Source organism: Bombina bombina, chromosome 5 (assembly GCF_027579735.1).
Source record: "Bombina bombina isolate aBomBom1 chromosome 5, aBomBom1.pri, whole genome shotgun sequence".
Lineage (NCBI taxonomy): Eukaryota > Metazoa > Chordata > Amphibia > Anura > Bombinatoridae > Bombina > Bombina bombina.
The window spans coordinates 261,283,548-261,300,451 of NC_069503.1; the positions used below are offsets into that span (position 1 = coordinate 261,283,548).

At 38.7% G+C, this 16,904-nt stretch overlaps 1 protein-coding gene across 1 annotated transcript in view; it reads right to left on the reverse strand.

Moving 5' to 3' along the window:
• The window catches only part of MALRD1 (MAM and LDL receptor class A domain containing 1), a 998,487-nt gene that overhangs the window by 887,625 nt on the left and 93,958 nt on the right, over window positions 1-16,904 (reverse strand). The window contains exon 8 of the mRNA XM_053715701.1: window positions 15,029-15,396. Coding sequence (XP_053571676.1) covers window positions 15,029-15,396 — 368 coding nt within the window. The remainder of the gene's footprint in view (window positions 1-15,028; window positions 15,397-16,904) is intronic.

A 16,904-nucleotide genomic window follows, 5' to 3' on the forward strand; every position in this document is an offset into this window, starting at 1 on the left:
CGCCGCCACTATAATAAATTTTTTTAACCCCTCATCTGCGACCGCACACCGCCGCAACCTACGTTATCCCTATGTACCCCTAATCTGCTGCCTCTAACACCGCCAACCCCTATATTATATTTATTAACCCCTAATCTGAGGCCACCGACGTCGCTGCTACCTAACTACACTTCTTAACCCCTAATCTGCCGACCAGACCTAACCACTACTATAATAAAGTTATTAACCCCTAATCCGCCTCACTCCCGCCTCAATAACCCTATAATAAATAGTATTAACCCCTAATCTGCCCTCCCTAACATCGCCGACACCTAACTTCAATTATTAACCCCTAATCTGCCGACCGGATCTCACCGCTACTCTAATAAATTTATTAACCCCTAAAGCTAAGTCTAACCCTAACACTAACACCCCCCTAACTTAAATATAATTTAAATCTAACGAAATAAATTAACTCTTATTAAATAAATGAATCCTATTTAAAGCTAAATACTTACCTGTAAAATAAACCCTAATATAGCTAGAATATAAATTATAATTATATTGTAGCTATTTTAGGCTTTATATTTATTTTACAGGCAACTTTGTATTTATTTTAACCAGGTACAATAGCTATTAAATAGTTAATAACTATTTAATAGCTACCTAGTTAAAATAATTACAAAATTACCTGTAAAATAAATCCTAATCTAAGTTACAATTACACCTAAGACTACACTATCAATAAATTAATTAAATAAAATACCTACAATTAAATCTAACACTACACTATCAATAAATTAATTACATACAAATACCTACAAATAAATACAATTAAATAAACTAACTAAAGTACAAAAAATAAAAAAGTTAAGTTACAAAAAATAAAAAAATTAATTATAAACATAATAAAAATATTACAACAGTTTTAAGCTAATTACACCTACTCTAAGCCCCCTAATAAAATAAAAAAGCCCCACAAAATAAAAAAATGCCCTACCCTATTCTAAAATTAAAATAGAAAAGCTCTTTTACCTTACCAGCCTTTAAAAGGGCCTTTTGCAAGGCATGCCCCAAAGAATTCAGCTCTTTTGCCTGTAAAAATAAACACACCCCCCCCCCAACATTACAACCCACCACCCACATACCCCTAATCTAACCCAAACCCCCCTTAAATAAACCTAACACTAAGCCCCTGAAGATCTTCCTACCTTATCTTCACCACACCGGGTATCTATCACCGATCCGTCCATGCTCCGAAATCTTCATCCAAGCCCAAGCGGGGGCTGGAGATCCATCATCCGGCTGAAGTCTTCTATCAAGCGGCAAGAAGAAGTCCAGAAGAGGCTCCAAAGTCTTCATCCTATCTGGGCAGAAGAGGAGATCTGGACCGGCAACCTTCTTGATCCAAGCGGCATCTTCTATCTTCATCCGATGACGAGCAGCTCCATCTTGAAGACCTCCGGCGCGGATCCATCCTCTTCTTCTGACGTCCTAAGTCCGAATGAAGGTTCCTTTAAATGATGTCATCCAAGATGGCGTCCCTCGAATTCTGATTGGCTGATAGGATTCTATCAGCCAATCGGAATTAAGGTAGGGAAAATCTGATTGGCTGATTGAATCAGCCAATCAGATTGAGCTCGCATTCTATTGGCTATTCCGATCAGCCAATAGAATGCGAGCTCAATCTGATTGGCTGATTGGATCAGCCAATCGGATTGAACTTGAATCTGATTGGCTGATTCCATCAGCCAATCAGATTTTTCCTACCTTAATTCCAATTGGCTGATAGAATCCTATCAGCCAATCGGAATTCGAGGGACGACATCTTGGATGACGTCATTTAAAGGAACCATCATTCGGACTTAGGACTTCGGAAGAAGAGGATGGATCCGCGCCGGAGGTCTTCAAGATGGAGTCGCTCGTCATCGGATGAAGATAGAAGATGCCGCTTGGATCAAGATGGTTGCCGGTCCGGATCTCCTCTTCTGCCCGGATAGGATGAAGACTTTGGAGCCTCTTCTGGACTTCTTCTTGCCGCTTGATAGAAGACTTCAGCCGGATGATGGAACTCCAGCCCCCACTTGGGCTTGGATGAAGATTTCGGAGCCTGGACGGATCGGTGATAGATACCCGGTGTGGTGAAGATAAGGTAGGAAGATCTTCAGGGGCTTAGTGTTAGGTTTATTTAAGGGGGGTTTGGGTTAGATTAGGGGTATGTGGGTGGTGGGTTGTAATGTTGGGGGGGTATTGTATGTTTTTTTTTTCCAGGCAAAAGAGCTGAATTCTTTGGGGCATGCCCCGCAAAAGGCCCTTTTAAGGGCTGGTAAGGTAAAGGAGCTTTTCTATTTTAATTTTAGAATAGGGTAGGGAATTTTTTTTATTTTGGGGGGCTTTGTTATTTTATTAGGGGGCTTAGAGTAGGTGTAATTAGCTTAAAATTGTTGTAATATTTTTATTATGTTTGTAATTAATTTTTTTATTTTTTGTAACTTAGATTTTTTTTTTTGTACTTTAGTTAGTTTATTTATTTGTATTTATTTGTAGGTATTTTATTTAATTAATTTATTGATAGTGTAGTGTTAGATTTAATTGTAGATAATTGTAGGTATTTTATTTAATTAATTTATTGATAGTGTAGTGTTATGTTTAATTATAACTTAGGTTAGGATTTATTTTACAGGTAATTTTGTAATTATTTTAACTAGTTAGCTATTAAATAGTTATTAACTATTTAATAGCTATTGTACCTGGTTAAAATAATTACAAAGTTGCCTGTAAAATAAATATTAGTCCTAAAATTAATTAATTTATATTGTAGCTATATTAGGGTTTATTTTACAGGTAAGTATTTAGCTTTAAATAGGAATAATTTATTTAATAAGAGTTAATTTATTTCGTTAGATTTAAATTATATTTAACTTAGGGGGTGTTAGGGTTAGACTTAGCTTTAGGGTTTAATACATTTATTAGAGTAGCGGTGAGGTCCGGTCGGCAGATTAGGGGTTAATACTTGAAGTTAGGTGTCAGCGGTGTTAGGGAGGGCAGATTAGGGGTTAATACTATTTATTATAGGGTTAGTGAGGCGGATTAGGGGTTAATACATTTATTATAGTAGCGATGAGGTTCGGTCGGCAGATTAGGGGTTAATTATTGTAGGTAGCTGGCGGCGACGTTGTGGGGGGCAGATTAGGGGTTAATAAATATAATATAGGGGTCGGCAGTGTTAGGGGCAGCAGATTAGGGGTACACATGTATAATGTAGGTTGCGGAAGTGTACGGAGCGGCAGATTAGGGGTTAAAAATAATATGCAGGGGTCAGCGATAGCGGGGTCGGCAGATTAGGGGTTAATAAGTGTAAGGTTAGGGGTGTTTAGACTCGGGGTACATGTTAGAGTGTTAGGTGCAGACTTAGAAACTGTTTCCCCATAGGAAACAATGGGGCTGCGTTAGGAGCTGAACGCTGCTTTTTTGCAGGTGTTAGGTTTTTTTTCAGCTCAAACGGACCCATTGTTTTCTATGGGGGAATCGTGCACAAGCACGTTTTTGAAGTTGGTTGCGTCCGTAAGCACCGCTGGTATTGAGAGTTGCAATTGCGGTAAATATGCTATACGCTCCCTTTTTGGAGCCTAACGCAGCCCTTCTGTGAACTCTAAATACCAGTGGTATTTAAAAGGTGCGGGGGAAAAAAAGCCAGCGTTAGCTACGCGGGTCGTTACCGACAAAACTCTAAATCTAGCCATAAGAGAGTGGCACAAGTGCACTGGAGCCCTGGGAAAAGAATGATTGAGGCTTAAAGAGGGGGAGGGAATTAATGAGGCTAAAGGGCATGAGATGGGGCTAAGGGGGAGAGATGGAGTGGGAGAGATGGGGGCTAAAGGGGGGAATGGAGATAACAGGGGAGGAAAGGGGGAAATGGAAATGACAGGGGGGAAAGTGGGGATAATGAAAATGGATTGGGAACTAGTGGATCTGAAAGGGGGAGGAAATGGGGGAAAGCGGGCTAATGGACATGAAAGGAAGGTGTAATGGAAATGAAAAGAAGGGGAAATTAAAATGAAAGGAGGGGTAATGGTGATAAAAGGGGGTAATGGATTGTGACAACGCTTGAGACACTGGAGAGGTCAAAACTGAACTATCAGGGGTCAAGGCAGAGGGTAAATGAACACTGTTATCAACCCCCACGAAAACAAAAAGGTTAAGAACACATAATTATCTAAGTAAGAATTGATCAAAGTTAGAAATAGATGAAAAGACACTTGTTTTTGTGTTGATGATGAAAAGCAATGTATACATTAAATTCATGTTGTCAAGAATCCATTTTAATTTAATAAAGCTTTATTTTGAAAAAAAAAAAAGGCTTGAATAGACAATAAAAAAAATAAAAAATCTGTATCAGTTTGACTTTTGCATTTATCAGTTGATAAATGTAGACAGTTGTTTTATTTTAATATATGGCACAAATCAAACTCTGCTGTTTGCAACTTTAAAAAAAAAAAAAAGGGGGTAATGGATATGGAAGGGGAGGGAGTAATGGAGATGAAAGATCGGAGGGAAAATGGAGGGAATGGGCATGGAAGAGGAGGGTGAGAGTAAATGGAATGGACATAAAGGAATGGACATGGAAGAGATGGAGGAATTGATGTGCAAGAGAGGGAGGGAGGAATTGATGTGGAAATGGTGGAAAGAGAAGGGGGTGGAAAGGTGGGGAGGAAGGAGCATATAAAAGGAAGAGAGAGACTGGAGTGTAAATGCGGAGAGTGTTAGTGTGCATATCAATCAATGAGTGAATCTGAGTGTATGTGTGTATCTGTGAGTGTATGAGGTCTATTTATATATGTGCGGACAGACAGGATCCGCTATAGCGAACCATGTCTGCTGCACATCGATAAATGCCTACAACATATGCTGTTGGCATTTATCATTGCACCAGCAGTTCTGGTGAACTGCTGGTGCAATACCGCCCCCTGCAGATTCACGGGCAATCGCTAGCAGCAGGTGTCAATCAGCACGATCGTACATGATCGGGCGGATTGCTATAAGCTGCCTCAGAGGCGGCATATGAGTTTAGGAGCAGCGATCTTAAGACCACTGCTTCTTAACTCCTGTTTCCGTCAAGCCTGAAGGCTCGCACAGAAACAAGGGGAACAGGGGCCATTCGACCCTTGTTAAATAGACACCTTTGAATCTGAAAGTGTAAATCTGTGTGTGTATGTGTCCAAACGCTGCTATTTGCACATGTACAAAAACTTGAACACATACTGATATTACACACACAGAAATATTGACAAAACACATGCTGACATTGCACACACAGAAACAATCACAAACATATTTCGGTTTTTTCACTGTCTCTGTGTGTCTTTGTCCATCCCTTGCTTTGCTTATCTGTCTTTGTCTTTATGCCTTTCTCTGTCTCTCTCTACTCTATCTGTCTTTCAGATCACCTCTCTTGCCACACCTCCTTTTGAGGGGTGTGGCCAGGGAGGAGCGCTGTGAAGATTTTTCGCACACAGGGCGCCTAAAGCTGGCCCTGAATGTATGCTTTACTATAAATCAGCCAGTGTACAGAGACCACAGTGTTAGTAAACAGCAGTAAGCAATGGTCCCCATTTATCATGCTGAGTGTGGACAATGTTCCCAGAAAAGTAACCTGTACTCACACTTTTGCACAAGCAAAAGCAATTGCGTGAGAATTATCAGTCATCCTCTAAGATTATGGACATGTTAAGAAGCAATGGTCACATGAGAAAGCGTACACCAAAACAGCCTTAAAGCTGAGGGCCGATATCAGGACTAAAGAAGTGACCATATATGATTAAGGTCATATGCATAACTGTGGTCTGGCGTGGTGTGCATTTTTATTTATATGTGTCCTGATGTATTTATACTGGTGTGTTTATGTGCAGTAATTTGCTAATTTGTCATAAAGAAGTAGGGAATGATACTTATAAATAATTAGTTAATTTTAAATAACTAGTAGTATACATAGGTACAACAGTTGCAGTTACCATTTATCTTGCAAATTGTGTATTAATGAAATACATATACGAACATTATATATCCATAATTGCATTTTCATGACAATTCAGATAAATGTGAATTATGCAAATTTCAAAATAAGCTCATCAAAGGAATGTCACATAAACTAGTGCTAGAACCTGTTTAAGTTACTATCCTTATCTATAGTATTATTAGATTTTTTTTCAAAGTTACATCTAGAGATGTGCATTTGTTTTCGGACTAATGCACATTCGTACCAAAAATTGGATTTTCATTTTCACAAAAGAAAAGGGATATCAGAATGAATGCACCAGAAAAATTTAAAGAAAACAACATTTTTGGAGAGTGCAATAACCCGATCCTTTTCTTACCAGGTCCCTGGCCATGCTAACAGGAGGCTTAGTGTGCTTGGCACCCAGGACCTTCTGGAAGCCGAATGGCTAAGCTTCCTGTTAGCATGGCAAGGGCTACTAAACTAAATGAAAACCAAATAGTGCAGAAAACGAATATTCCAAGAAATGGATTTCCTCAAATATTCGCAACGAGGGGGGCGGAGCTAACCGCCGAAGTGACAAGAAGCATGTTACAGCAGCTCCTGGCTTTAACATAGATTTTAGGCTTTTCTCCTTCACCTGATTCCTCATAATAAGGGGGAGACATATTTTAATTCCTATCTAAGACCCTGTTACACAACTTAGAGGGAGAGAAAGAAGAGAGAAAAGAACTTTCACAGCATATTCTCTGGATTATACATTGCGGCCTTGTTGCGAGGCCGTGCTATCATGGCGGATCTCCACATGGCTATGTTAGCCCTTTTTGAAGACTACGACCGCAAACTGATGGGCAGGCTAGACCGTCTTATATTGTCTATTAGACCCCAAGGTGCGGAGGCTGACGGCGCTAAACCTCATGGAGGAGCAGCAGCGGCACCTGGCTCACAAGGGAGCGTCACTCAATGGTATAATGCCCGACATTCTCTACCGGCTGCGGCCTGCCCCTCAGAGTCCATCCCAGCTTACGGGAGCAGCAGATACTCAGCATCCATCTCTGACCTGGGAGACGCGGCCAATTTCCTGGAGCAAAGTGCGTACCACTTATACATGCAGCGGGTAATAGCTGAGGGAGACGCTGAGGATGGGTTCCCTGAGACAAATGGATACAGGTTTGTGGCTGTGACTGACCGGGAGGCTGTAACCCCAGAGGTGACTTACTCTATCAGCTGGCCTCATTTATCCCGCTACCCTGACACCCCGCAGTGTACTCGGCCCGCTGCACATGTGTTTGGGCCGGTTTCCCAGGGATACGGAGGGGATGGCAGGGGCGTCCTTGGTCAGATCTCTCTTTGCAAGAAAACCGGAATAGGCTGATCTCCCTCACCCTCTACACGGCTGGGAACAACTAACCTAGCATACCTTTTTTTTCTTTTCTCCTTCTTTTCGCTCTCCTGATTATGACGACACTGCTGTCTGAGATTTAACTAGGGACCGCATGCAAGTAGCTAACTGTTGAAAGAGGGACGAACATTTGATATACAATCCAGTGACTCTTTGCGGTGACATTTGTCCCCTTGTGTGGGTGCTACGCTACTGTCTATTACACCATAGTTGCTATGTTCTATACTGACGAGTTTACTCTTAAGAACAATATTGCCTGAATCTGTGTAGATTTTACACCCACAACTGCTCCCGTGTGTGTTTACTTTTGGAACTCATTGATAATTGTAGGGACGTGCACCCTAACCTACACTTGTTGCCCAGTGAAGAGAGTTGCTGTAATCCCTGAAACCACGTGGACCTCTACATCTCTTGCTTCTCTGTGTTGCTACTCTTTGCAGATCCTAACATTTCACTGTTTATTTTAGTTTAAGAACTAAGTTTATGTTTAAACTTCTTTTATTTTAGAGCAGGACTGTACATATTCATGCAGATTAACCACCCTTCTACCAGTTACTTGCTGACCAGGAAATAAGCATTACAGGTATCACATGTTAGCTTACTCTCTGCAGGGTGGTTCCATAGCCCCACTGCTATTTTCTTCCTGTATCTGAGCATATGTGCAGGCTTTGGGGTTGGTAGTGAGAGCAATAACATATAATAATATCTAATACATAGAATATCCCTTGTTAGTAGGGAAAGTTTTGAGTTATAACTTAAAATAATGTTTAACATTTAGGCTACTCCTGTTCGTATTATGGTGTTGAATAGTACCAATAGACTATTTTAACAATGTATTGCTTATTAAGGAAACTATCTATTTGTATGTACTGGCTGCTTCTCACACATATGTGCTACAGTTTGTATACATTTTTCTTTTTTTTTTAGTGGTTTTGAAACAACCGCTAAGGTGAGCACTTAAGTTATTGTGGACTCACCTGAGTGAATTGTATTTATGTTTACTATTGTCTAATATCCATCATCTCTTATGAGTAGTCCTAATTGGAACTTGCTACCTATAGTAGTTAATTGTGAGTTAACTATTCACATTTAGCTTTTATCACTCAGAATTATGAGTCCCCTTTTACTACTCCCCTTATACTCAGTTTTAGATACTGTTAAGTGGCTTCACTAATATTTTATGTTTCTAGTGTAGTCAGAACATACTATATATAACGTAATTTTCATATAGAATTGAAGCAGCCATTTAGATGGATACTAAAGATGCTAGATATGTACACTACCAATAGAAAGGTACACTATTTGCGGTCTACCCTCCGCCCCCCACCATTTTTGTGCGGTTAGGGAGGATTTCTTTCTTCCCCGCATATCATTTGACAGAGTTCAGTAGTCTCTGTCCAACCCGCAGAGCCATGACTAAGACTTTTCCTGTATTTCCCTAGAATGGCTCTCTGGGTTTCAACACAGGTAATTAAACTTTGTTTATAGTTTCCTGTCCCTTAGCAGTTTTCTTTTAGATAATAGTCCTAACAATTCATATATTTCAATATGAGTTCAGTGCTAACAGATACTAGGTATAGATTAGAAACTGAAGTTTGTTCTATTTGAATACTGTATGTTCATTCCATAACTTGTATTATTCTATATATGCTGAAACTGAGATTTGTACTATTATTTCCGTTAACATGTCCTCAAGGGCCTTGTTTAATTTCTGGTCCCTTGACTGGACCGGATAGATTGAGGACTTTGCAAACCTGCTTGACTCAAAAAATGAGGTACCTAAATGTCATGTCACGTCAGTAGAATGTATCTTGTTGAGTTTTTACCTTTTTATGAGACTGTTGTGTATATGCTATCCTAACCTCAATAAAAAAATTATTACACAAAAAAAAAAAAAATATTCGCAACGAAATTTTCTTCCAAAATGAAATTTTCTTCCCTTCATATGTCTAGATCTTTAATTTACCAATACAGATAGGATGTAAAAATTTGCTTCATTCTCTTAATATACTTTTCTGAAAAGCATATCTAGATAGGCTCAGTAGCTGCTGATTGGTGGTAGAAAATAGATGTCATTGGTGATTGGCTCACCCATGTGCATTGCTATTTCTTCAACAAAGGATATCTAAAGAATAAAGCAAATTATATAATAGAAGTAAATTGGAATGCTGTTTAAAATTGTATTCTCTATATGGATTATGAAAGAAAATTTTTGGGTTTAATGTCCCTTTAAACTATTAATTAGCCTACCCTAACTATTATACTACAATTACATTAAACTATACTAAACTGATAATTAATCTACCCTAACTATTATACTAAAATTAAATTAAACTATATTACATATTTAAACACCTAACCCTACTCAAATTATTTAAATCTACTATTTAATATTAGTATTACAAAAAACTAACAACTAAGTTACAAAAAATAAAAAACACCAAGTTACACAAAATAAAAAACACTGTTACACAAAATAATAAACACTAAGTTACACAAAATAAAAACTAAATGATCAAAAATTTAAACTAATTACACCTAATCTAAGAGCCCTATGAAAATAAAAAAGCCCCCTCAAAATAAAAAAAAACCCTAGCCTACAATAAACTACCAATGGCCCTTAAAAGGGCCATTTGCGGGGCATTGGCCCAAAGAAATCAGCTCTTTTACCTGTAAATAAAAATACAAAATAACCCCAACAGTAAAACCCACCACCGACACAACCAACCCCCCCAAATAAAAACCTATCTAAAAACCTAAGCTCCTCATTGCCCTTAAAAGGGCATTTAGCTCTATTGCAGGCCCAAAGCCCTAACCTAAAAAATAAACCCACCCAATACACCCTTAAACAAATCCTAACACTAACCCCCGGCAGAAGTCTTCATCCAAACGGGCCGAAGTCTTCATCCAAGTCGGCAGAAGTCTTCATCCAGAAGGCATCTTCTATCTTCATCCATCCGGTGCGAAGCGGCTCCATCTTCAAGACATCCGGCGCGGAGCATCCTCTTCTTCTGACGTCTTCTGAACAATGAAATTTCCCTTTAAATGATGTCATCCAAGATGGCGTCCCTTAGATTCAGGGCCTGACAGATTGTATCAGACTAGGAACATGAAGAAATTTCAAATATGGTTTTTATATAATTGAAGAGGAAAGCAGGGCTGGTGCTTCCATAAGGTATACTAAAACAACTGCATGGAATTGCACCACAGAAGGACATAGAACAGGTTTTGTGTGATAATCTATTCAATCTCTGTAATCAAACATAAAATACATGCTACTGATAGTTAATTTAACACATCTCTAAAACATTTTGTCAAGAAACAGTAGGGGATGTGATTTGTCAATGGAGTGTCAAAATGGATACATGCTTGAAGGGCAATGGAGCAAACTTTTAACAGTGAAAAATAAATACCAAACCAAGGCTATAAGAAGTTTTAAATTTATGTGAGTGGTCTTATATGTGTAAGGATGTACTGAAATGGTAAACTTTAATTCTAAGCTCCTTTTTACAATTTCGAAGACAAGAGTTGAAGTGCTTGCCATTTATAGTAAAAATGAGATTTCTAAAGCATTACCTCACTTTTCATTTAAACATTCCACATAAGATAGACTGAAAGAGTAAAGTCCTGAATATTCAGAGAACTGATACTTAAAGGAACATGATTCAAACAGAACATTTAATTTCTAAATAACTTTCCATTTTTTTTTCTGATTCATTCTCTTGGTATCCTTAGTTGAAAAGCATACTTTGGTAGGCTTAGGTGCACCAATGCATTACTAGGAGCTAGTAGTTTGTAGCTGCTCCTTCAACAATGGATGCCAAGAGAATGAAGCAAATTTGATAATAGGAGTAAATTGTAAAGTTGTTTAAAATCATATGCTCTACCTGAAACAAATTGGGGTTTAATGTCCCTTTAATGTCAACCTGCAGAAATGTCTGCCGTCTTGCAATAAATGAATACACCACACTTGTGTAAAATCATCTGTACACTAAAAATGATTTTCAATAAACAAACACACTACCACCACCATTTGTCTTAGATGGATTACTTGTTACTAGAGAAGCTACTGTGATTTCATTGTTTTGCAGTATTGTATATTCTGCTGAGGTAAATTAGGCCAGATATGTAGCAATATCAGGCTTGTGATGTCTGCAGTGTGCACATCCAATTCTCAGAATTGGAAAGTCCCAAATTATAGAAAAAAATGGAAACAAAATTTAAAGAATGTATATTCTTTGGCACAAATAGATAAACATTTTGGGCCAGGTTACAAGTGGAGCTGTATTTAGTGCTTTAGCTAGAGCACTAATTGCGTTAGACATGCACTTCTTGGTATTACAAGTTGAAAGTAAAAAGCTATCGCTCTCGTGCTAACCCAACGCGAGCAGAAAGAAAAGTTAGAATATCGAGCAAGTGATAACCTATTCCCCCATGGAAGTCAATGGAAAAAAAAAAAAGTGGAAATAAAACTAAAACTCTACTAATTGCATATTCTCCTGTGTGCTAACCCGACATGAAAATATGAATATTTCAGATTCTAATGTTCTTCACATAGAAGAATATGTTCTATTTATTCATAAATATATATACAATATATATATATATATATATATATATATATATATATATATATATATATATATATAAAAGAAATGGGGAGATAAACAAAAAAGTAAATTTAATTAATTTTAGTATGGTGCAGACCCTGAAAAAACACATTTATTTATTCTTAAAAAGAAAAGAGAGCAAGAAGATACTTACGTAGCCTCTTAAAAAAGCCAGGGATATCAGCACTCAAAAAGTTTTATATTATTTAATAATAACTGTATCATACAAAATAGTTTCAAGCAGTTTAATAATTTATGGCCCAGTGTCACCACTCATATCTGGTGTAACAGTAGTGTAAATTTAAAAAAAAAAAAACTTTTTTGACTGTGAAACATCAGTCTGCTTGTGTAATCTAATTGTAGTTGCCTGCCTGCCAGCGTGTGTGCCAGGCCCACTTGCCCAGTGCCACCACTCATATCTGCTGTAACAGTAGTGTAAATTTAAAAAAAAAAACTTTTTTGACTGTGAAACATCAGTCTGCTAGTGTAATCTAATTGCAGTTGCCTTCCTGCCAGCGTGTGTGCCAGGCTCACCGCGTATACTGTGCCCACTTGCCCAGTGCCACCACTCATATCTGGTGTAACAGTAGTGTAAATTAAAAAAAAAAAAAAAATTGACTGTGAAACATCAGTCTGCTTGTGTAATCTAATTGCAGTTGCCTGCCTGCCAGCGTGTGTGCCAGGCTCACTTGCCCAGTGCCACACTCATATCTGGTGTAACAGTAGTGTAAATTAAAAAAAAAAAACTTTTTTGACTGTGAAACATCAGTCTGCTTGTGTAATCTAATTGCAGTTGCCTGCTTGCCAGCGTGTGTGCCAGGCCCCCTTGCCCAGTGCCACCACTCATATCTGGTGAAACAGTAGTGTAAATTTAAAAAAAAAAAATTTGACTGTGAAACATCAGTCTGCTAGTGTAATCTAATTGCAGTCGCCTGCCTGCCAGTGTGTGTGCCAGGCTCACAGCATATACTGTGCCCACTTGCCCAGTGCCACCACTCATATCTGGTGTAACAGTAGTGTAAATTTAAAAAAAAAAAAACTTTTTTGACTGTGAAACATCAGTCTGCTTGTGTAATCTAATTGCAGTTGCCTGCCTGCCAGCATGTGTGCCAGGCTCACAGCGTATACTGTGCCCAATTGCCCAGTGCCACCACTCATATCTTGTTTAATAGTAGTGTAAGTGTACATTTAAAAAAAAAAAAACTTTTTGGACTGTGAAACATCAGTCTGCTTTTTTGTGTCAGGCTCACAGCGTATACTGTGTCCACTTGCCCAGTGCCACCACTCATATCTTGTTTAATAGTAGTGTAAGTGTACATTTAAAAAAAAACTTTTTGGACTATGAAACATCAGTCTGCTTTTTTGTGTCAGGCTCACAGCGTATACTGTGCCCACTTGCCCAGTGGCACCACTCATATCTTGTTTAATAGTAGTGTAAGTGTACATTTAAAAAAAAATCACAAGCAGAGGCAGGCCACCCCGCAGGTGCAGTCATGGTCATGGTGCTGTGATTCCCTTTGGCCCTAGAATAATGCCCAGTGTTCAGAGACCACGTACCATGAACTCGAAAAGTTCTGAGGACATAGTTGACTTTTTAACACAGGACACCCAATCTTCTATAGCTTCCGCTCCGAACCTTGACGCACCATCCTCCTCCAGCTTATCTTCGGGTAGCACCTCTCAAGTTACCACTTGCCCGCCTGCCGCCACCACCAACACTAGCACCACAGCTGCTTCACTCGATCTGTCAGAGGAGTTATTTACACATCAGTTGGAAGAAATGATTGATGCGCAACCATGATTGCCAGAGGTAGATATCAGGGATATGTCTCAGTCAGGCAGCATTAAACACATGAACGTACGGTGTGATGATGATGATGTTGTACCCGCTGAGGGAGTTTGGTCTGTCACTGTGAAGCGGGTGTAACCCTTACACTACCTGATCGATACAACATAATACCTGATGTTTTAAAGCACGTTATTCCTAACAATTTAGGAATGATAGGTGATTTATGCCCTTTATGTATTAAAACCAGACTCTGCATCAACTATGTAATTTTCCATGGGAGTTTTGCCATGGATCCCCCTCCAGCACGCCACAGTCCAGGTGTTAGTCCCCTTGAAACAACTTTCCCATCACAATTGTGGCCAGAAAGAGTCCCTGTGGGTTTTAAAATTCGCCTGCCCATTGAAGTCAATGGGGGTTTGCCCGGTTCGCCGGTTCGCAAACTTTTGCGGGAGATCGCGTTCGCAGTTCACAAAACCAAATTTTTAGGTTTTCAACATCACTATTTTTCACCACTGAAGGGTGTTAGTTCATGTGTTCATATAGATAACATTGAGCTCATGCACGTGAATTTACCGAGGAGTGAGCACTGATTGGCTAAAATTCAAGTCTGTCAAAAGAACTTAAATAAGGGGGCAGTCTGCATAAGCTTAGATACAAGGTAGATACAAGGTAATCACAGAGGTTAAACGTGTATTATTATTTATTACTGTGTTGGTTCTGCAAAACTGGGGAATGGGTAATAAAGGGATTATCTATATTTTAAAACAACAAAAATTCTGGTGTTGAATGTCCGTTTAATATCACTTGAGCGCAAATGTTTGTGTTGCACTCGTAATCTGGCCCTTTCTATTATAATATATCCAATATTTTTGTTTTGAAAGAGGAGGATAGCTGTTGCTTCATCTTTCCAACCCTCTTGCCCCCCTCAGCCAGCCAGTGAAACACATTGTGCAGGCTGACTGAATATGTTAATATATTGCTATTTTAAGATGATGTTTTGTGTAAGAAACCTTTTTATTGACAACAATTTTAATGTGTACTCTTGTACAAATCAAAGATAACTGAATAATTTGCTGATTTTTTTTTTACCATCACAACCTTAATTAATCCATCGCAACCACAATTAATATGTCAGATATGATTGCTGTTAACCTAATTACTTCTTTAATAAACAGTTTAAATTCTAATCTAACAGAAATTACCAAAACACTTTGTTTATGGATAATGCAGGAACTCAGTGAGATAACACTTACCGCAGCTGACTTCATCCGATCCATCACCGCAATCATCAATTAGGTCACACACCAATAAATTGCTTATGCAAGCCTTTGTAACTTTACACCAGAAAACATCAGATCCAGTACAATTTTCAACAGCGGGAGGAAGAGAACAGTTTTCAAACACAATATCATCAATTGCTGATATTCCATCATAAAATCCAAGACTAACTTTATTCAGTGATAACTGGAATGGTTGAGATAGGCGATCAATTTGAATAAATGCTTTTAACCATTGGTTGCCTTGATCATAGTATATCCTCCAGAGAACGGTGTCCTCTTTTTCCCTGTCTAAATGCAAAAGCATCTCTGCAGCTCCAACTGATACTCCAGCATTATAATACCTGAAATTAAATAATGTAAATTGTTTAAAATGTGAAAATGTCATTAAATTGTTTATAAATTCCATTTTAGCGTGCTATGTTTATAATACCACTAAACGTGACCAATAAACTAAAAAGACAAAACAGGGAGGCAAGTTGGGTGGCATCATGCCATAGAACTACACTTTCAAATCTGTTACCACCCTAAATCCTGCTGTTCTAGGCACAGGCCTAAATGACCTAGTCCAAAATGAACCCCTACTCTAACTAACCATCATCTTTAATCATTTAGCTCTTTTCCTATTCTTCACCCCAAACCTAACCTTCTATTAAATATAAATTGCCAAAAGTATGTGGTCCCCCCTACTAATTATTTAGCCATACCCATTGCTAGCCGTTGCATAAAATCCAGCAAATAGTCATGAAATCTCCATAAACAAACATGGGCAGCACAATGGGTCTACTAACTATAAATGTGTCACTGTTATAGGATGCCAACTTTGCTACAAGTCAGTTTGTAAACTTTCTGGCAACTAGATTTGCATTGGTCTAATGTAAGTGCTATTATTGTGAAGTAGAAAAGTTTGGAAGCAACAAAAGCCCAGCCACAAAGTGGTAGACCACATAAATTTACCGAGTGGGCTGCTGAGTGCTGAAGCACATAGAGAATAAAAATCACCTATCATCCATTGCATCACAAACTACAGAGTTCTAAACTGCCTTTGGAAGCAACAGAACAAGAACTTTGAGTCAGGAGTTTCATGAAATGCGTTTCCATGGCAGAGAAGTTGTACACAGACCTCACATCAAATTGTGCAATGGTCAGCTGGAGTAGTGTAAAACACACTGCCACTGGACTCTGGAGCAGTGTTCTCTGGATTCATAAATTACGCTTCACTATTTGGCAGTTTGATGGAAGAATCTGGATGTGGTGGACACCAGGAGAAAACAACCTACCAAAATGTGAAATGCCTACTGTAAAGTTTGGTGGAAGAGGGAATATTGCCTGGTTGCTGTTTGACAGGGTTTGGGCTAAGCCCTTTAGTTCTAGTGAAGGGTCATCTAAATGTTACAAAATACGAAGACATTTAAGACAATTGAGTGCTTCAAACCTTGTGGCAGCAGTTTTGGGAATGCCCTTTCCTCTTCCAGCATTAATTTACCCTTATGCACAAATTGAGATCCATGAAAACATGGTTTTATGAGTTTAGATGTGAAATAACTTGAGTGGCCTGCACAGAGATCTGACCTCAACCCCATTCAACACCTTTAGGATGAACTGGAATGCTAATTGTGAGCCAGAACTTCTCATCCAATCATTTTCTGACCTCACAAATGTTATTTTGGCTGAATGGGCACAAAATACTACAGACACTTTCCAAAATTGCAGGTAAAGCCTTCCCAGGAGAGTGGCAGCTGTTATATCTGCAAAGGGGTGGTGTGGGGAAACTCAATAGTAATTTCAATAGTTTTGGAATGGGATGCCCAAAATGCCTACATTTTGATTACAGATTATTATTTTGATTAAT